This window comes from Patella vulgata, chromosome 8 (genome assembly GCF_932274485.2).
Source record: "Patella vulgata chromosome 8, xgPatVulg1.2, whole genome shotgun sequence".
Taxonomy (NCBI): Eukaryota; Metazoa; Mollusca; class Gastropoda; family Patellidae; genus Patella; species Patella vulgata.
Genome location: NC_065886.2, coordinates 30,174,178 through 30,196,220, shown reverse-complemented (window position 1 = coordinate 30,196,220; position 22,043 = coordinate 30,174,178). Strand labels below are relative to the sequence as shown.

Below are 22,043 nucleotides of genomic sequence, written 5' to 3'. Positions count from 1 at the left end.
GAAACTGGTTCGATCACTACCTAGAAGGGTTCCGTTTAGATTTTAGCAAAGAGTACCCCACTCTTCATTGGTACCGGAAGGAGTGTCTGGAAACGAACAGTATCTAGTATGTGAGGACAAACGATGTCCCATGTACATTTTGGCATGCATGGAATATTAGAGTAGACCGTAGAACAGGTGTCCGCGGAAAACATCCTTTTACAGCATTAACCCGGTTGGTGCAAAAATGTAGGCTGCCAAACCCCATCTGATTTCCTGTATTCGCTTTAATATAACTTTACCCCTCCCCACCCTTAAAAGACCCACACATCCATGACTTGCGTATACTAAAACTACTTGGTAGAAAAAAAATAAGCCAGGCAAAATTTCCCGCATTCGCAATAGCCCGGTTGGTGCAGAACAGTAGGATTTCAAACCCTATTTCATTTCATTTATTCTCCAAAATATACCTGACCTGCGCCCCCACCCCCACCTTTAAATAGACCCAACATATCCGTGACTTACATATACTAAATTTACTAGTAGCCATTACAAGTTTGAACTGTGTTTATTTTATGTAACAAACAGATGTGGAATCTTCTATATCGTTGTCTCCCACTGATTGCATTCTTCTTTACGAGTATTTATCATCGGGCTAGAAATAGTATGTATTACAACTGCTACTTATTTAGATGTCGGTATGTTTACGTTGAGTAATGTGTTTGTGAAATTAGATAAATTACTCAATGATTGTTTGTCTCAGGTGTTTCTTTATGGCTTTTCAAACCATCTTATTTATTGTCATCACTTGTGGTATATGACACCGGAAGTGTGTAAGTGTATCATCTGTTTGTTTCTGGTGTTCTTTATGGCTTCTCTAACAATCAGTATATACGTGTGCAGTATATACGCTGAGGGTTAGGGTGGCCTAGTGGTCTAGAGTGCCGCGCTTAGACCTCTAGCTGGCCGGTCACCTCCGGCTTGCGGTTGTGGTTTCGATCCCTGGTGTGAGCGTATGGCTAGGAGATAGGGGGCGCCTTCTCAACCTTCGGGTACCCCGGTTTCCTCGCACAGAAAAGATCCCTGTGCGTGCGCTGAGACAATAAAAATGAAAAATAAGACTTGTCTGCGATATCACCTTCGGTGGAAGCGGACGTTAAACACTAAGAAAAACAACAACGTTGAGGGTAAATTGGTCACGAAAGTCATTATTTCCTTTTTGAGAGATCGCTTTGGATGTTTTATACTTGTGGCATACAATTGCTAGTGTATTTGAATGATGAAGTTCAATGGAATGGGGCTTAACGTCTGGTCAATACAGTACTTTATTCATTTTGAGACTAACATGGTCGATTGAAAAAAAAAAAAAAAATAACAAGTTTAAACTACATGTCCTGAAATTGTTTCAAACTAAAACAAAATCGAAACAACGTGATTACAGTGAATGGGGTCTGGTAGCAATCTATGGTCCGTCTTTGATACCAATTGAACATTGTTAATGAATATTTAAACGTCTACATCAATTGGGAACATTTAATAAGATAAACTCGGCGTTGAGATACATACGTTATAATTAATGTATTTTGTGTAGAAAACAGCACAAGTTCGTGTAATATAAATTTGTTTTTACTATATTTGGTCGCTTGTTTGTGATATTATCCTGGACGGAAACGGATATTATGCCCTACACTACTAGTACTTCCTTCCACTACTACTGATATTACTTATAGTTTATTTTAAGAAAGATAATATTCGTAACACCACTATCGCCAGGGTTGGGGTTGGGTGAGGATAATTATAATAATGATTAACTCATGGTTGGGGTTAGGGTTGGAATAATACAATATGATAAATACTGTATATATACCAGCTAATGGATTTGGATTAGTATTCATACGAGGTAATCTTTATTTGCAAACACGTAAACACCGAGGTATGAATAACTATATTATTAACCAAATTAGATAATATATAGACATTTAATTAGACCCACCTTTACTAGTTTATCAGATAGATAATATGTCAGATAGGGTTAAATAGGAATATGAAAATAGAACAAATCTAAAGATAATGATGATAAATGTTGGTTAATTTGGAACTAGAATGGTTACCATGGTCTATTTATTAGTATAAATATGCCAATGACCTATAGATATGTTCTCGGTGCTGATATAGTAATATTCCCAGTAGGTTTATGTATATAAGACATGGTATATGTATACGTGTATATAAATATGTAGGTTTGTTCTGGCTGACATACTAAACCTATATATACATATATCATAACACTCGATTCAGAAACAGATATTTACTGCATAGTTTACATGCAATCTTCCCAGTTATAAGGGGCGTTTGGTGGTCTAACAAGTGCGCTTCAGGTCTTTCACTGAGTCGAGTGCATACTGAACACAGCGATCCATCTACTTCATACTTTGAGAATACAAGTACTGTTCTCAAGCGGAGCAGACAGGCAGTCGAGTGTAGTGATTTCGACCCCACACAGAACATGAAGTTTGCCTGATTCAGAAACTGGTATTTACACTCCTATATAACATAGTTTACCTATACTATTCAAAAAAAGTAGGGGATATTTGATTTTTAAGTGTTATTAAAGTCACCTAATGAAACTGACGAAGAAACAAATGACAAAATGAAATGAAGTTCACATTCATCGATTTATTCCAAATGATCGTTAGACTAAGTAAGGCACAGACTGACCATTATAAGGGTAAAATGATACCCGGGGTCAAACAGCAAAGTTACCACAGCATCACAAGCAAGTCAGTAACGGGTAAATCCTCCTCTGTTTGTCAAACAAGCATTGATCCGACGTGGCATACTCCTAATGAGACGTCTAAGGTCATTTTGGTCCAGATTGTCCCATTCCTGTTGCAACGCAGCAGCAAGTTCTTGGACATTGGCAGGACGTTGTTGACGTAACCTCTGTCCAAGCATGTCCCAGACATGCTCGATGGGGGAGAGGTCGGGACTCAGTGCTGGCCAAGGTAATGTTGTGATGTTCTGTTGTTGGAGGTAACCTGTAACGATCCTGGCCCTGTGACATCTTGCGTTGTCATCCTGGAAGATGAAACGGCGGCCATGACGTCGTGCGAACGGCACAACATGGACTGCCAAGATGTTGTCCCGGTAGTACTGGCCTGTAACACGCCCTGCAACAACATGTAAAGCCGTTCTTCCAGCAACAGTGATGCCTCCCCACACCATAACAGAACCACCCCCAAATCGATCATGTCTGATGACGTTAACGTCTTGGAAGCGCTCGTTTCGACGACGCCACACCCTCCTACGTCTGTCCAAAAAATCAACAGTGAACCTTGACTCATCTGAAAACATCACATTGCTCCAGCGTCGATTATCCCAGTGTTGACGATCCCTACACCAACGACGTCTTGCCTGAATGTGATGATCTCTCAAACAAGGGATCACGCGAGGACGTCGGGCGCGAAGGTGACCCCTATGCAGTCGATTCCGAATCGTCTGGCCACTCACTCTCACACCAGTGTCTGTTTGAAGACGAGCGCTGATCTGATTTGCTGTGATGACACGATTTCTCAAGGCCAAGGTACGGATAAATCGATCCTGGGCTTGAGTTGTCGCCCTTGGTCGACCTGAGCGTGGTCTGTCCTGTACAGATTGTGTATCACGGTATCTGGACCATAGCCTGCTTATGACAGACTGAGAAACATTCATCGTCCGCGCCACAACCGCCTGTGTTGTGCCGATCTGTAGCATGCCAAGGGCACGTAACCTTTCATTTTGGGTAAGCCGACGCACATCAAAATTTGTTTTCTGGTCACTAAAACAATTAAACTGATGTTTCCACCCTGGAATTCAATGCCACAATGACTGTAACATTCAAAGTCAGAGTCGTGCAAATCTTGGGTTTGACCCCCATGATGATCCCAAGCATCACATGCATTCCATGCGGTAGCTATTGGTGCGTTTGGGCGTCACATGTAACTGGAAATGTTTCTTCTGTTAGGTTCTATAGTGACTTTTTTCGTAGTCATTTGCATATTTTAGTATTATGCCCCCAAAATCAAATATCCCCTACTTTTTTTGAATAGTATATAACTGTCTTGGCCTTGTCTTGGATGTGACGAAAAACTGGGGTTCCAGTACACGTTTGCGTACACGTAAAGAACTCTTGAAAGTTGAAATTCAGATAAAATTTCCCTCGTGGCACATGATGTGGCGTGTGCCCATCTTCATTATCCCGGCTAGTGCAGAAAAGTAGGACGTTAAACCTCATTTCTGGGTTATAAGTCGTCTTGAGTAGAGGTTTAACATAACGTCGTCTTGACTTCAGGTTTATGCCTTAACATAACGTCGCCTTAACTTGGGTTTAACATAACGTCGTCTTGACTTGAGGTTTAACATAACGATTACAGCCAACGAATATATACGTCCATCAACAGTATTTTAAATGGCGACAAGAATATGGCGCTGTTAGGTAAAAATATTCCCAAAACTTGTATCAGGGTTTCTTACAGTACCCAAAAAAAGTTTCTAATTATCACTTGATTCTCTTTCTTTACGACTAATTTTAACAGATATCGTTGTTGACGACAATATACTCCACTGTCTTAAAGGAGTTAAATCGCTAATATTTTGGACCAAGAAATTGGCACAAATGAGTCGCAACACAGTATATAGTAATGTAATATGAATTTATATAAACTGTTTTACATTCAATCGTGTCCGTTTTACTGTGAATTGTCATCAGTTATGTTCGGCGAAATACGCCAGAAGTCTCAACCGCAAGTCAGTTTCTAGCGTCTGGTTATTCCAGTCAACACCGATATTATTTATTGCGCATGCTCTCTAAATAAGAATATGATATCACCGTTTGACATAACTTGTAGAATATGTCTAGCGGAGTCTAGCCTCAGTCTAGCCTCATTCTTTGAGCACCTTATTACAAATGGCGCTGAAACGCATTATGGTACAGGATTCGTGTACCAATGGTAAAATGTTTATTTTGTCTTAAATATTGGATATCAGAAGCCCATCTTTTCCAGGTAAGATCACAACACCAATGCTGATTTAAATTGCAAAAAAATTCGTGTTTTCAATGTCTAAGATTTTGGATGTTATTGAGTTAGACGTTCAATACATATATTATTTTATTTAAACCGTTTTATCATTTTGATATTGTGTAACCATATATTTCTATGTAAAGGTCATCGAAGCACTTTGGTGTCGTGATGACAGCGTTATATAACTATTTTATAATGAAAAATATAAAAAAAAGTACACCCTTTAACGTTCTAACGCTGTGTGCAGTTCAGGGCTGTTGAATCAATATAATATCCTTTATGGCATGAGGTCACAGACACACTTTGATGTCAGTCATAACAATCATGATATTGCTTACAATAAAGTCATCTTATTACATTTGAAGCTTCTGGTGTTTTGTTGCAATAATTAAATTAATTATAGTGTCTGAAGACGTTGCCTTGTGATAGAAAACAACCCAGAGGAATTTCATTTGCTTTTTTGAGTAAAGCTTTCCATGGAAACGCTGTTCATGCAAACTGTTTTGCTTAACTTTTCTGGCAATGGTCAGATATGCACGGTTTGTGTCTCAAATACAATTGTACAGTTGATTAAATTTATATCTAGTTATTTTCCGCCAAGACCATTAGCTACATCTTCTGGTTCGTACTTTTGTTTGAATTGGATTTCGATTATTGATTCTCCAAATTACAAACAAGACAAACAAGAGTATTCTAAGGGAGGAAATGATAAAACTGAAAACATTTGGTAACCCTTAATTTCTTTAAATCTGTTTCTGCTTTTGGTAGCACTGATAGAACTGAAACATTCGGTAAACATTAATTATTTTAAATCTGTTTATGCTTTTGGTAGCACTGATAGAACTAAAATATTTGATAAACCTTAATTACTTTAAATCTGTTGGTAGCACTGATAGAACTGAAAACATTGGTAAAATGTAATTACAGTACTTTAAATCTATTTCTTAAGTTGTGTTTTATGCCACTACAAGGAGATGGGAACCACCCATCACAACACAGCTTCCATCTTATACACTTTAATGTCATCTTGACAAACTACAGTTTAATTACATTTTCTCCATTTTATCTTTCGTTTAATGTTGTTTTGTCTTTTGTTCAATCTTAATTAAACTTTAGGATTAGATATTTACAGTGTTGGTATTTACTTGATTGATTAGCGTACATTACTTCTATTTAATTAATATAACAAGGTTAGAATATAAATGTTAGATAACCTCCCGGCTTTGATTCATTTGGATAAAAAGAGATCCAGTATAAGATTGCTACGTCTATGATGGCTATATCTTATACATCGTCCGTAGTGGTTGCTGAAGGTTGATTACTTTTCAATTCAAATTATCTTTGTAAATACTGAACTGTATTTAACCATTTTTAGACTGATATTCCTTTGAACGACTCACACTATTGTAGTGTGCAAGGGATTCAAAATCCGTAAAATGACAATCAGACACTTTCTGTCGGATTGTTCGAAAAATAGGCTATATTTTCTACCTTAAAGATACGTTAGTTAAGAGTTTAATAAAGAGTTGGTCGTTCTTGCTATAATAATTCAAAAATAGATGATAAAACAAGAAAATATTGAAAATTTCATTCAAATTACTTCATTCTCAGCCAAGTTATCATTGTTTGTAGTTTTGACAAGATGTGTGCACAGTCGTAACCAGGGCACTGGTGTAATCGAAACTTAGTCTCGTTTCCCATTTTTAAATTAAATTTTTAAATAGCGAACCGTTTCAATCTAGTTAAAATCTCGAGTATCCGATGCCATCGAGAGTCGATTATGGTCTTGTTTTGTTAATAAATGTCTAATTTATAGTTTATATAACATTCCATGCCTAAAGAAAGACCTGCAATAGGCAGATTTAGCTCTTTGCATAATATATGTTTAATCTAAATGGAAAGAAAAGCGCGTAAATAACTTTTATTTATAATGTTGTGTATGCAGCGCAATGGGGAGGGGTATTTTGCGAAGGTAACTGCGTCGTTGCCGCCCATTCTCACTGCCAAGGAATATATTACGTGCACAACCAATTTGTTCTCGAGAACTGGGTTTTTGGTTCCATCCTATCAGGCTAATTCGTGAGCTGGGCTTGAGAATCTACCACAGACTGATTGAACGATATTCTCTCGTATTTCAGTCTCTCTTGAGAATAATATAGTTACATAAACAGTAATTACTTTTACTATAGAGAAATTATATTTCTTGATGGATTACATTCAGATTATTGTTACTAGACTAGATTTTATGTAGTACTAAGGGCATTGTTACATTCAGTCTAATATTATTACGTGCATCACATTACATGCAAACTAAGTGACTATAGCTCTATTCTTTGGAACCTTAAAATATATGAAAAATAATCTAAAAACACATATTAATCTACTATGAGTATATATTTATACCCTTTAAATTTTTTTTTTATCGTAATTCCTACGATCGGTGAAATAGGCTAACAGTCCAAATTTAACTACAGTCGTTTGTGCCTGCTTAGTCCATTCTACTTGCAGGGTTTGTTTTATTATTTTCAATTACTCCCGCGTAGTCTTCTGGGATATGTTTTCCTTTCTTCATTACAAATGGCCTTTTGAACCATTATATCCGCATTATACACGATTCTTGCAGTTATTTTAAGATGTTTATTGTGTCTTAAATAGTTAATATAAGGTTCCCATATTCACATAAACATACTGGAACTAATATAAAACATATAAATATTTGTAAATACTTGTAACATTTCTAAATATTAACAATGCAAGGTTAGTTTAGGGATACGATTAAGGGTTTAAAAATATATATGTCCAAAACGTCGTAAAATCCAGGCACGATTCGATTCAATACTAGTAGGACGATAGTTTAAATATACATTATGCAAGAGCTAAATCTGCCAATTGCAGGTCTTTCTTTAGGCCTGAAATGTTATCTAAATTATTAATTAGACATTAATTAACTTATCCAGACCATAATCAACTCACGATGTCAACGCTAGCCTGCGACATTTATTGGATTCTGATCCGATTTGCTGATAAACTTTCATTCATGATTTAATTATGAAATGGATAATCGAGACTATGTTTTTTTTATCGTACCGACTTTAGTAATGATGATCGGTACTAGGCCAAAATTTCAATCACTTAATTCTCGGTTCATAGTTGATCAATTTGACTGAAATTTTCAGCAAATTGCCTTTACATTATGTAGTTTTTAACTATTATAGTGAGAACTGTCAGCTCTTTATCTAATCTGCCATAATGTATCTTAAGCATGGATTTCAGATACAACGTCAGCATCCCGTGTATCTTTTAATAACATTTCAAGTATATTTCTATCTGTTTAACAAATGAAATGAAATGGGTTTTAACGGCCTACTGTTCTGTCCCGACCGGGCTAATGATGACGGGCATACGCCATTGTGCTATGAGGAAACTTTTGCCTGGGCAGCGGTATTACGGCCTACTCTTATTCGACTTCCAACTGTCAATGGATCTTTTACGTACACGGACATGGGACCTAGGTTTTGTCCCGCGCGAACGACTATAACGTTGTCCCTTGCCAGGCCCTCAGTCCTACACCACTGAGCTATCGCGGCTCTCCCTAAGTGTTTAACTGGGTCGCCCAATTATATTGTGTTTTGAATATTATATAATAAATGTCATGTTATAATTGTATATTTAATTGCAGAAGATGTTATCAAAGATAATGATTTACAGACAATATTTTGGCTTTCTATAGATAATTATTACATAATAACACAGACTGTCTACTGACTGGATAATGGTTTATTATTTATTATATAAATGTCTATAGGAGTTATTGATCTATTAATCAAAATCGGTTAATATATAAGAAAAGATAAAAACAAAATTCAGAGCTAAAAACGTATGCCCCGACCACAAATTTTAAATATAAATAGTATTCTTAAAAGTGATTACACGCTCAACCCAGATTCGTCTCCACTTGTAATGTGGGAAATACAACTATTGATACAAGTACAAGTATGTTAAAAATATACACGAACTGAATTTAAAGAGACTGTGTATTTGTCAGTTAAGCAAAGAAAAAACAACAAAAATAATAAAATTAGTCGAATTCCCAACGGAGAAATTGTTAAATCATTTTAACACTGAATATTAGTTTAATGGAAGTGTTATCAAATTAGATGATTGATAGAAGTGTTATCAAATTATACGATTGATGGAAGTGTTATCAAATTATACAATTGTATATACCATGAACACCCGTCACCGTTTTCTCGCTGTGTTAATCGATTCTCTTCTGATTAACTGATAATGAAAATCACGCCATATTTTTTTTCGTCACTTTAAAACAATTCTCATATCTAAGGTTTACTATTGATCCAAGATTTTACTCTGCTCTTCAACAATTAATGTAAAATCGATTTGTCATAAAATACAAAAAATAAACCACATCAAATACGTAATTAACATGATTTTCTTTCTTTAATAATCGTTCAAAGAATAAATCATTTATTATGTTAACATAAACCATATGAAAAGTCATAAAATATGCGCAATTCCAATGATTTTAATCAAGTCCACTGTTTATTAAAACTAAATTAAAAACACAATAAATTTCTTTTATGTTAACTGATGGTATGGATTTTCTTATGAAAATCGTAAATTATGAGCAATTAAGCAGCTTTTGAAGAAGAACCCCAGCGACATATTTCACTATTTGCTAAAACAGAATTAACTGAAGTTAACCGAGGGTATGACTTTTTCTTCTAAAAGTCTTAAAATATGTGCAATTATGAAGCCTTTGATCAAGAACCACAGTTTCTTTTAAATTACGTAATTAAAAAACCAAGCGTAGTTTTTTCATTGAATTAACACAAGTTTTGCTTTATACTCAAACCTCAGAAAGGGCATCAATGCCAAGGTTTTTAATATCAATTTCTAATATAAAAAATTGTCCTTCAGCGTACAAATCAAATAAGGTGTCAAAGGAAATCAATCTGTAGCAATAGTTTCAGTCAATACAACATTCTGAATACAGGGGACTATCTACTTAGAGAATAGATCTCTGCCCTGAATGGCCGCCATTTCCAAAAATGACTTCTCTACCCTGTTTTACATCTGTCTTACACACGAATATTAATCAAATCTTTTCAATTTAATTAAATGGAAGGGAATTAAATGTTATACTTAAAGGAGCTAAATCGCTAATATTTGGGACCCAGAAATTGACACAAATGGGTCGCAACGCTTATAATAATGTAATATGAATGTATATAAACTGATTTACATTCAATCGTTTCTGTTTTTACTGTAATTTCTAATAAGTTATGTTCGGCGAAATGCGCCAAAGTCTCGATTAAATGACAATCTTTAGCGTCTAGTTATTCCAGTCTACACTGAAGATATTTATTGCGCATGCTCTCCAGATAAGAATATAGCGTCACCATTTGACATGACTTGTGGAATATGTCTAGCCTCGTTTTTTGAGTCCCTTGTTCCAAATGGCGCTGAAACGCATTATAGTACACGATTCGTGTACCAATGGTAAAATGTTTATTTTGTCTTGAATATTGGATATCAGGAGCCCATCTTTTCCCTGTAAGATCACAAGACCAATGTTGATTTGAATTGACAAAATAATTCGTGTTTTCAATATCGAAGATTTTTGATGATATTGAGTTAGAGACTTAGCTACTTTAATGGCTTCGACTAAAATCGTCGATTTAGGAATCAAAATGTCGGTCAACTAGCTTAGTGAGTGTCTGTTCTCAAGCGGAGCTAATTGTAAACAGTTTCGTTTGTCACTACACAAGATTTATTTATTTGATCAAGTTGGTGAACCGTGTAAACTAAGTGGTTACTATAAAGTACTATTTCATGTTAAGTTAATTCTATTTCATCTTCTGTGTCTCGGTGTCGTTTATTTCAATATATTATTGAGAACTAATATACTTTATTTAACTAATAGACCATGAACATGGAATACTTTGTCATGTACAAACTTGAAACTACCATATACTGACATCTTAAGCGATTCGCTCTTTCGCAAAGATTCATATCGATTATTTGAGTAATGCTTAAAAATACTCATTTCTAAATGACATTAACTAGCGTGTTTTATAAACAGAATCTTGGAAATATTGAAGAGGACATTGGTTTAGTGCTATTTCATAACTAAATCAAGTGAGATACTTTGGCAAGGACAGTGTCCAGTCGTTGGGTCAGTACGAAAAGCCCAGGTCCAAGGACACATTGGCGTGCACGTAAGCGAAACCTTGACAGTTGGAATTGAATTTGACGTATGAGTAGGCCGCAGCACCGCTGAACGGGCAACATTTCCCTCATAGCACATTGTATGCCCGTCTTCATTGCCCCAGTCGGTGCAGGAAGGTAAGAGACTTCATTTCTTGATCTTAATATCCCTTGGCAATATTTTAACCATTTCTTAAATTGATCAGCTCTACATGAAAATGAATCAAATCTTTCTGTAGTATCAAGACGCGTTATTGATTTCCTTTTGTCTTCCTTCTAATTAAACTGATTTCCGCAGTAGGAAATCATCTTTAAGTCGCCATTAAAGAGAAGTATCAATTTCCCTTAACAATTAAATGGCCAACTTCTTTTACTTATCAATAACTTTGGATGATATAAAGGCATCCTCCCACATAATGTTAATTGCTTACTTTTCTAACGCCGAGTGCACAAGGGCAATTTCCACTAGCAACGAGCAATTTTCAATGTAACAGCCTAAGCTGTTGAAATCTCTTCGACAAATTTACACGTGAAATAAATTTGCATGCAACTAATAGCGGATTTCGGGTGGGTATCCACGTTTTCACGGATTTTCGAAGATCACATATTTTAGATTGCGATGATTCGCCCCCCCCCCCCCATCGCATGGACGCCCTATTTTCTTCTAGCAATACAGAGGCAATTAAAAGTTATAGCACATTTCTTATAAAAATCGCGCATGTGAACTTTACTTGAGTAAATCATCGAGGTATTGACATTTCATTTTTTTTCCCTTGATTAATTCTGTAACTTAGGGAACCAGTTCATCCGACATTCTCAACCAGCGGGTATTATATATCAATACTTCCGGGACAATTAAATGTATGGCGTAATCTTACCTCATCAATAACTGTAGATGATAAAACGTTCATGCAAATTTTGAAGTCGCATCCCATTAATAAAACTTCTCTACCTGACAAACTATGAAATAGGTAATTAGTTACTGAAGTAAATATTTGAAGTGTGGAATTTCTTTTTTGAAGTGATGGATGATGTAATTTATTTACGGTGAATTAGGAGTTCCACCCACTCTGGTTTTACCATTTATAGATGCTGTTGATTACGTCAATAAATAATAAATTAATAAAGTGCAATTTATTATGTTTAAACGTTCATGCTAGTTACACACGTTAACTAACTTGGACGTAGCCTAATTATTACGTCAACTAATTATAAATTAATAAAGTGAAATTTATTATGTTTAAACGTTTATGCTAGTTGCACGCGTTAAAGATACATTCCCGCGTACAAACCTGGTGTTTTAATGGTAAATATGGACTAAAAACATATTCAAACTAATTAATTCGTCATAATTTTGCTTCAAATCCTTCTCAAACATTTAATTGCGAAGGAATGCCCTGCTATAAAAATTCGATCAAACCATGTTATGTTTACGTAACGTGACTTACCTCTCTTGGAAGTCAGAGGAGAATTCATTTCATACATAAGACGATGTTGTCTTTAATCGCTTACTATTTATTACAAATATCGAATCCTAATTAAATTCTCGGATTATCCACTACCCGCGTCTTTTTTCGTCATTTTTATCTCAGAAAGTTTCGTACGTCTAACTCTTCATAAAGTTTATCAACTTGTACATCAAGCGCTCAATGTTCGCGTGTGACCTTTGACATCACGCGTGCAGAAATTCCTAATCGTCGGGCTGTCGATTAGGGGAACCCTTACATTTTTGTCCTGTATACGCTCCATTAGTGTTTTTCGGGGAATCCAGTATTTTTCTAGTAAGATTGGATATCTCTACTTTCCATATATACCAAAATTGCCATATTTTTATTGGAAATAACCACCCGATAAATACTTTTCTGGGAACCCATCTTTAACTAACTTGAACGTAGCCTAATTATTAGGGCAAACTTTGTAAAGTATGTAGATTATAGTGTTGAGACCGGAAAGCTAGTGGTTACCCCTTGCCACTGATGAAGGGCGGAAGACCTGACCAGGATCAGTGTCTAGTCGTTCGGAAGGCACGGAAAATCTGATTCCCCGTGTGTCCATTTACGTACATGCAAATTTATCCATGACACTTCGATTTGATAAAGAATAAGCGGGAATGCCGCTTTCCAGGTACACTGCATGGCACACGCCCTTGTTCATTATAACGATTGGTGTAGAAACATAAGGCTTTAAATCAATTGTCATTTTATTCCATGCGGCCATTAACATTTCAAATCAATTAATTCATCTTTCTAACACACAATGATTCAGTTTGCGTCATATCTTTGTGTCTATGCGGTTAGCAATTAAGCACATGTAAGGACAAATCTATTCAGCATGATTTTGCAGTTCTGAATTTTATCTAGACACCTGCATCCCTTTAGTATTTGAATTATCTCCCTTGATGCAAGCAGCAAAAATAAACAAACAATAATATATGGTAATAATTATTTCCACTTAACTCTATAAGGCTTAAGTAACTGTTTCCACTAAGTGGTTAATATATTCATAATGCCAAAAAATGAAGAAGGTTTTGTTTATTGAATGTTATCATTCTTACCAGTGTTTCCGAATTATATATCGTCGATAAGTAGAAGTATTAATTGAACTCATCAAGGCTATTAAATTAATGATTCCTTAATATACCCTTTTCCCCAATAATTACTAATTGCTGCACGAAAAACTCAAAGATACGAAAACAATTCTTGGTAATAATTATCTTTTATCCTTCACAATAATTACCAATTGATGAACAAAAACCTCAAAAGAAAACAATTCTTATTATTATTTATCTTTTTATCCTTCGACGAATCATTATAATTACGCCAGTGGTAATTAGGTACTGTAGAATACCAACAAGGTATCTGAGGGTGTAGTTAGTTCGCCTCGATCATGTTTTGTTAATTACCAACAAGTTAATTAATGGATCAATCTGGAGTTCATAGTACACCATGAACATGTCGTGTTAATTATTTATTAGTCCACTGGCATTGATTTAATCTTACTTTATTGAAAATCTAAACTTTATTGAAAACACAATAACTGAAAATATTTGCATCCCAAGAAAATGGGTTTCAGATAAAAAGGAAATTTTTATTGAAAATATGAAACAACAATCAGATTGTTAAATATTTGTAATTGCTCTCCCGATGTTGTAAGTGTCAAAAGTATTGATGATATCATGTCAAATATTTGTAGTCTTATGACCTCTACTGCTGGTAGCGTATTTGGGATCAAGCCAAAAAAGTCCAATTTAAAAGTAAACAATAAACCATGGTTTGACCACAAATGTGCATCCAGCAGAAAAGTGTACATGAAAGCAAAACGTGTATATAAACAACATAAAACTATTTTAAATAAAGAAATTATGAATAGGAATTTGAAACAATATAAAAATGTTATGGATAAATCAATGAAAAGTCATAGATGGTCATTACAAAAAAATTTAAAAACACTAAAATCTAAAAACCCAAAGGAATTTTGGAAAATCCTAAAACAGTCAAAAAATCCACATATAAATTCGCAAAGTAAATTAAAATTGGAGGATGCGTTTAAATACTTTAGAAATATAAATGAAGTCGATATTGAAAATTGTGATCCTAATGATTTCACAAGTGAAGATGACATAAACTCAGACACCGCTCTAAATAGAGAAATAACGGAACATGAAATAGTCACGGTTGTTAGCTCTTTAAAAAACAATAAATCGGCTGGACAAGACTTAGTAGTCAATGAATACATAGTTAGCACATTAGACGAATTTTTACCAATCTATTTAAAATTATTTAATCTCATTTTTGATTCAGGTACAATTCCATCATCGTGGACAATAGGGAACATTATCCCAATATACAAAGATAAAGGTGACCCAAAGGATGCATGCAACTACAGACCAATAACTTTACTAAGTTGCTTAGGAAAGGTATTTACCTCCCTTATAAAAAATAGACTAAATAAATTCTCAGATAAACACTCAATAATAAATGAAGTACAGACAGGTTTCAGACAATCTTACTCAGTCACTGATAACATGTTCATTATTCATTCTCTATTCGAAACTTTAAACTCATCCGGTAAGCGTCTGTATTGTTGTTTTATCGACTTTAAAGCCGCTTTTGACAGTCTGACCAGAATCCACATATGGCAGAAACTAAATAAGAATAACATTAAAGGTAAATGCTTCAGAATAATATATAATATGTATGATGTCATTAAATCTAGATTAGTAATAGATAATCAAGTGTCTGAGTTATTCAGTTGTCGAATTGGAGTGAGACAAGGTGAGAATCTCTCACCCTTTCTTTTCTCCATTTTTCTAAATGACCTGACCGAATTTATGTCGCAGCATCAAATTATTGGTATACCTACCATTTCCGCAGAAATACAAAATAGTTTATCAATATATATGAAATTATTTACTATTCTATATGCAGACGACACTACGCTATTTTCGGAAAGTGCACCAGATTTACAAACCCAATTGGATATATTTAAAACTTATTGTGACACATGGAACCTGACTGTAAACGTGTCTAAAACAAAAATAATGGCTTTTGGAAAAGGCAGGAACCCCCAAAAATTTAGTTTTACATACAATAATGAGCCCATAGAAATATTAAATGAATTTAAATACTTAGGTCTAATTTTTTCAAAAACTGGAAACTTTTCAAAAGCAATAAATTATTTATCAAATAAAGCCATGAAATCTATGTTTTCAGTATTAAAATCATGTAGGACCAATAACTTAAGTCTTGATTGTCAGCTAGACCTCTTTGATAAAATTATTAAACCGTCGTTAATATATTCATGTGAAATATGGGGCTTCTCAAAACTTGACAAAATCGAAACTATACACCTTAAATATTGCAAATATCTGCTAAACTTAAATAAATCTACACCGAATTGCATGGTATACGGAGAACTGGGTCGCTACCCCATAGAAATAGATATTAAAACTAGAGCTATAACCTTTTGGGCTAAACTACTGACTGGTAAACCTTCTAAAATATCAATTATCATGTACAAACTAATATATGACAGATTTCTTAATGGTAACGTTTCAAATCCTTGGTTAAAATTTGTAAAATCTATTCTTGATGAATGTGGTTTAAGCTATATTTGGACAACACAAAACTTTGTAAATGTATCCTGGTTAAAACACACAGTAAAATTAATACTCTAAGGTCAATTTAAGCAAAACTGGCACTCTGATATAAATAGTTTCCCTAAATGTATAAATTACAAATTATTTAAAAACGAATTGAAATTTGAACCATATTTACATAAATTACATGGCAAATCAAGAAATATCTTATGCAGATTTAGAACAGGTAACTTAAGACTACCTATAGAGACCGGTAGATGGCTTGGTATTCCAAGACAACAGAGAACCTGCAATATCTGCACACTTGAACTTATAGGTGACGAGTTTCATTATATATTCGAATGTCCAACCCTAAGTGAACACAGAACTAACTTAATTCCTAAAAATATAATAAAATTTAGAAATATTATTTCATTTTATAACCTATTTAATTATTATAAATATAGTACTTTAAATAGTTTATGTAAATTTATATTTATTATTCAACAGACATTAAACTCCCTTTCAACGTAACACATTGTATATTATATTCATGTTATTATTATGTTGCTCCCCCATCAACTCAACACATTGTATATATATTTATTATGTTATTATTATTATGTTATATTAATTAGATTACACTATTTCTTCTCTACGCTGTTTATTGTAACGGTTATTTGAGAATAAAGTTATTATTATTATTACTTGTCTTATTTATCCGCCATCTTATCAAAATAACACGTGTTCTTATTATAATGTAGATAAAGGTTATCCAGTAACATCTTCGACATTCTTTTATACTAATTGGGAGCCGACGTGACTAAGTGAGTAAGACATTGGCTCTCTGATCAGAAAGTTCAGTCCAGGTGTTAAAGATTTCCGGTGTACACCTTTACGTGCACGTAAAATAACCATTGACAATGGAATTCGAAATAAGAGTAGTCAGTTGCGCATGTCCGTCTTCATTAACGAAGAACAATAGTGCGTTAAATCCATTTTATTTCATTTTATACTAATTTCATAAAGGGAATTAATCATTAGTCAGAGTAACATAAATTCCGTCAGATAATTAAAACACACTATCAACTCGCCGTCAATTATCGGACTGCATATGACGTATTGAAAATAGTATTTTCTCTTTTTTTAAGGAACTTTTACACGTTTGTTTTATTTCATAGGAAATGTTCCTTCGGTAATTGGGACGATTTAAAAAAAAACGCACTATCAACCGGCCGTCAATGGCGGACTGGTCCGCCAGGATACCAAAGGAAATGAATGTATAAAGGAAAAATTGGCGTTTGAAAGGGGTATTTTTTTTTTTTTTAAAAAAAGGATTGATTAAAATTTTAGTTCTAGTTCATGAGAGGTAGAGTACTGAAAGCAAGAGGCACGGAATGATCCTTTGACACTGTATACTGTAACACCAAGGGAGTCTTATTTGAAAGAATGGATTCCTTACCGATATGAGAATGGTTTATGGACTGAAATCTCCTTAACACTTCTCTTTTTGACACCCACTTAAAAATGGCCAATAGCTTGCAATATTTGGCATTCTGCTAATGGTGTAGCGCATTAGTTATTATGTAAAACATGTGGACGCTTTCTGGCACAACTCAGCCTAATTTACTTGACCTTGGAATGCGCTTGTACTAAAATCTGGATTTAGTAACGACGACATATATACAAGAAAGGTCTCGTCGACATTTTATTATGTCATTTAGATACACAATAACGCAACAAGGATTTGCTAGCCAGGTGAACGCCTTAAACAAGAAATCACAGCAGCATCAGATGTTCTAGAAAGAATAAAAGCACGGATAAACGGCATTGTAGTTTAGACTTGGACTTTAGAAGCCGTATTAGGAAACGATTGATTTGTGGCTTCTAAATATGGTTTGCCTTTTTTATATTAGTTTTATTAAACGAAGATTATGGTGTAATAGGCTAGATATGTTTAACCAATTCTTTGACACCTGATTTCCATCCTCATTGGTGTTGTTATTGTTATCTTTCTTACTTATTTTCAGATGATGGGTGATAAATGACACCAATTAAACAAGTTATAATGTTGAATCCATTCCAAATTCTTCTACAATGTTCCCTGTTTATCTCCATCCATCATGTGTCTCTCGGACAAGATCAAGACATCCCACAGAATAAATCCTTAAGGTATTTATAGTTTTTTTTTTTAATATAGACTACTTAAGACACAGAATTGAACATGGACCATAAAATAGACATGTTTCCTGCACAAAGTAAATCGAAGTTCAGAACGGTATTGCAGTGGGCGTTTGAAAACGTATTCGGTTGGATATGCACGAACTATAATTCTCAGAAAATAAATGAGACGAGAGAAACTTCGTGAGCTGTTACATGAAATCGTTTCGCTGCTGTTTATCCTAAATTGTAAAATAACTGCACTAAAGTAAGACTTGTTAGGTCCATTTGCGAACAGTGCTAAATTTAATATCCTCCGTTTTAAAATTAATCATCGTGTAAGACTTGCTACGTCCATTTGCCAATAATAAACCGGATACCCTTGAACTGATTTTTGCGATAATCTTCTCTCGGGTATAAATATCATACACTTATTAATAGATTATACACAATGTTACAGTTAGGTTTATTATTGATTGTAATACAGATTTTCAGAAATTTCCTAACTCATAATTGTTCGAAAAGTGTTGTAGAATGGACAATAAACCCCCTCTAAATTATCAAGGAAATACTGCGTATAAATATAACAGTGTACTATTTTCAACTTTGTGTTCAATGATCTTCTTAACTCAAATCTTTATTGACAAATATCTTCAAGAAATTCTGCACACATGACTATCACACCATTACCAGACGTATTAGACGTGCTCTAATGATTCAAGCATGGTTAAATGGACAAAAAAAAACCCCAAAAAACTACTACGAAACGGGAATTGTTTACCTCCTAATTAAACCAGAACTTGTCATGCAGCACACACTCTTGAAGATATTCACAGGCTACCAATCTAAAACAGAATCGATTTTATAATTCCCTGTTTATCCTATACATTGAACAACCCCTATTTTGTAGCATGCTTACAGATTGCAAACCACATCGAAATGCCAGGCCGCAAAATGGACATATTTTAACTATACCTCCTTATAGACTTTCATCATTTTGATATAGATCGTTCTCCTACGAGGTACCAACCGTATGAAATAATCTTCTCTTAGCCATATGAAAGCAAGAGAGCTTGCAATCTAAAGAAATCCCATAACATGGTAAATTTCGAATGAAAGTCAAAATATGGAATAACGTGGTTGGTGTTTCGATTTGGCACTTGTAAGAGTGGACTTGTCTGCATTCACCCCACTACCAAATACACGTGTGAAATTCGATTATTGAAATAAATATATAGAATATGTTAATCCCAAAATAGCCTAGCCCGCATTGAGTGTACGTTAAGTCCATGCTACATGAAAAGATCTTTTAGTCTGTTGGAAGTTTGATGGTAAGGGTAACTAAGGACGAGTTGTTCTCTGGCATAAATATACCAAATCCTCGTTGTTAAAAATTGATGAAATACACTACAGCTTGTATTTTCATTTCTCCAAACACTCTTTGGCTGTTTTCAAGTTAATCAACAATGCAATTTTCTGTAAGTGTTTTCTACTTTGTGGAATATTAGTCGTGCGTTTTAAACCCCGAATGGCTTTTCTGAAAAGCTTATTTCATTATATTTGTTACTTTATATTGAAATGGTTAATTTCCACACGTTTTATTGCTGCACAACACTTCTGAAAGCTTCTGAAATGCAATTTATTTGAAGAAAGGGGAAATTGATTTCGTAGTTGTTAAAGTGATATGTAAAACCATATCCAATTCAGAGGAGATATTACTTGCAATTTGCTGAACTGGTTGACTTTCTTGTAAATTATGGTTCAAATGGGAATACGAGAGGTTTATTTAGTAATTTACTACACGAATGGTCTCACCGCCATTGATTTAATATTGTAACATAAAACGGAAGCAATATATTCGTTTGGCAGCAAACATAAAATAACAAAACATATTACATGATACATATTTCTATAGCATACGATAAATATTGGTTGAATTTTTCATTTTCGGTTGGGCCAGTTTGTTGGCTGATTCGATTTCTATACCAACCGAGCCAATGAAGACGGGCATTCGCTTTACAGTGTGATATGGGGGCATTTTGGCCTAGACAGTGGCGTTTCTGTCTACTGTTTGCAGAGATTATTTAAGTGCATGCCAACGTGTATACGCGACCTTGTTTTTTCGTGCCAATCCTGCACCATTAACAATGGGGACTACGCTAATAGCAAGACGACCAAGGAACGTTCCCACCCAGCGCTTGGATCGAACGCGGAACCCCCAGATTAGTGATTGTTACCCACATGTTGGAAATGAAATTAATGAAATGAAATAAAAGGGTGTTTAACATTCTACTTTACTGTTCCAACTTGGCTAATGGAGGTGGGAAATGGAAGATTAATAATCCCTCAGTTTACATTCATGACAAACCATTATTTTTATATGTCCATCCATCGTCCACAATTTCTTGTGAACAATGTACAGACTAATTATTTTGAAATCTGTATATGTTGTTAACATTAGTGAGACGAAGAAGCCTATTTAATTTCAACAATTTCCGTTAATTATTTTACCTTGTAGAACCTTGTGAACGGTCTTATGACTAAAGTTATAACCCGATCTGTATTAAATTTACATGCATTATTTAGATTAGTAAAACGAAGAAGCCAGTTGTATTTCAGAAATGTCCGTTTATGACTTATGACCCTTGTTTCACTTTGTTGAACTTTGTAAACGCTCTATCGACACAAGTTATCAGCCTATCTGTATGAAATTTATATTCTTTATTTTGATCAGTCAAACGAAGTCACCGATTGAATTTTCGCAATTTCTGTTTATAACTCTTGTTGATTCACTTTATCGAACCTTGTGAACGCTCTATCAACATAAGTTATCATCTGGTCGTTAGTTAAGACAATATTATTACAACAGAATACAATGGACTCCAATAAAATCTAATTATTTTATAGTTATGTGAAACCACAATCACTTAAATGTCAATTTACCAGTCTAAAGATAACACAATAAAAACCTTAATTAAATAATCATCGACCTTTTGTAAAAGGCTGGCTCATTATACAGAGCAATGTGGATATACACTTTATATACTGGCTCTAATATAAACCATTTCAACATAAAGTTACGTCTCTTGAGGGCTAGCTGTGGGTTGTCAGTTATTTGGAAGTGTTTTAAACCCCCCGGGAGTTTGTTGTGACCTCTAAATAACCCCACTACTTAACACCAGACATGGTTTTCTGAAGTAATCGAATTTCAATTGGTGATAAGTGCTTTTTCTTCAATTTTCAATGCATTACTCAGATTGCTTGTGTTCACTACCTGCACTAAGGCAGTTTAGCCATAATCTTTTAAGGTAAAGTGCAGCTCGGAATAAAACTGTTCTAGGAAAACTTTTCAATGAAACACAGAACACGTTCAATAGACATGTGTAAACGCCGGACCCACGTCAGCCCTTTTCCGTGCCGTCCCGTCCCGCCCCGCCCCAACGCCAACCCCTAAGTAGGAAGTATTGATTTTCACCAAAAAAAAAGAAAATGCATCTACAATTTCTATAGCATTGCTTGTTTTACTTTCGATTTGATAT

The 22,043-nt window shown here is 34.6% G+C and overlaps 1 protein-coding gene across 4 annotated transcripts in view; it reads left to right on the top strand.

Annotated features, from left to right (window-relative positions):
- The window catches only part of LOC126830613 (glycine receptor subunit alpha-2), a 54,695-nt gene that overhangs the window by 12,558 nt on the left and 20,094 nt on the right, over positions 1-22,043 (top strand). Inside the window, exons 1-2 of one of the 4 annotated variants that reach the window (XM_050561017.2) lie at positions 2,406-2,511; positions 18,375-18,516. In XM_050561017.2, coding sequence (XP_050416974.1) covers positions 18,389-18,516 — 128 coding nt within the window. In that variant the 5' untranslated portion in view covers positions 2,406-2,511; positions 18,375-18,388. The other 3 variants (XM_050561018.2, XM_050561016.1, XM_050561015.2) reach the window with 3 other exon arrangements.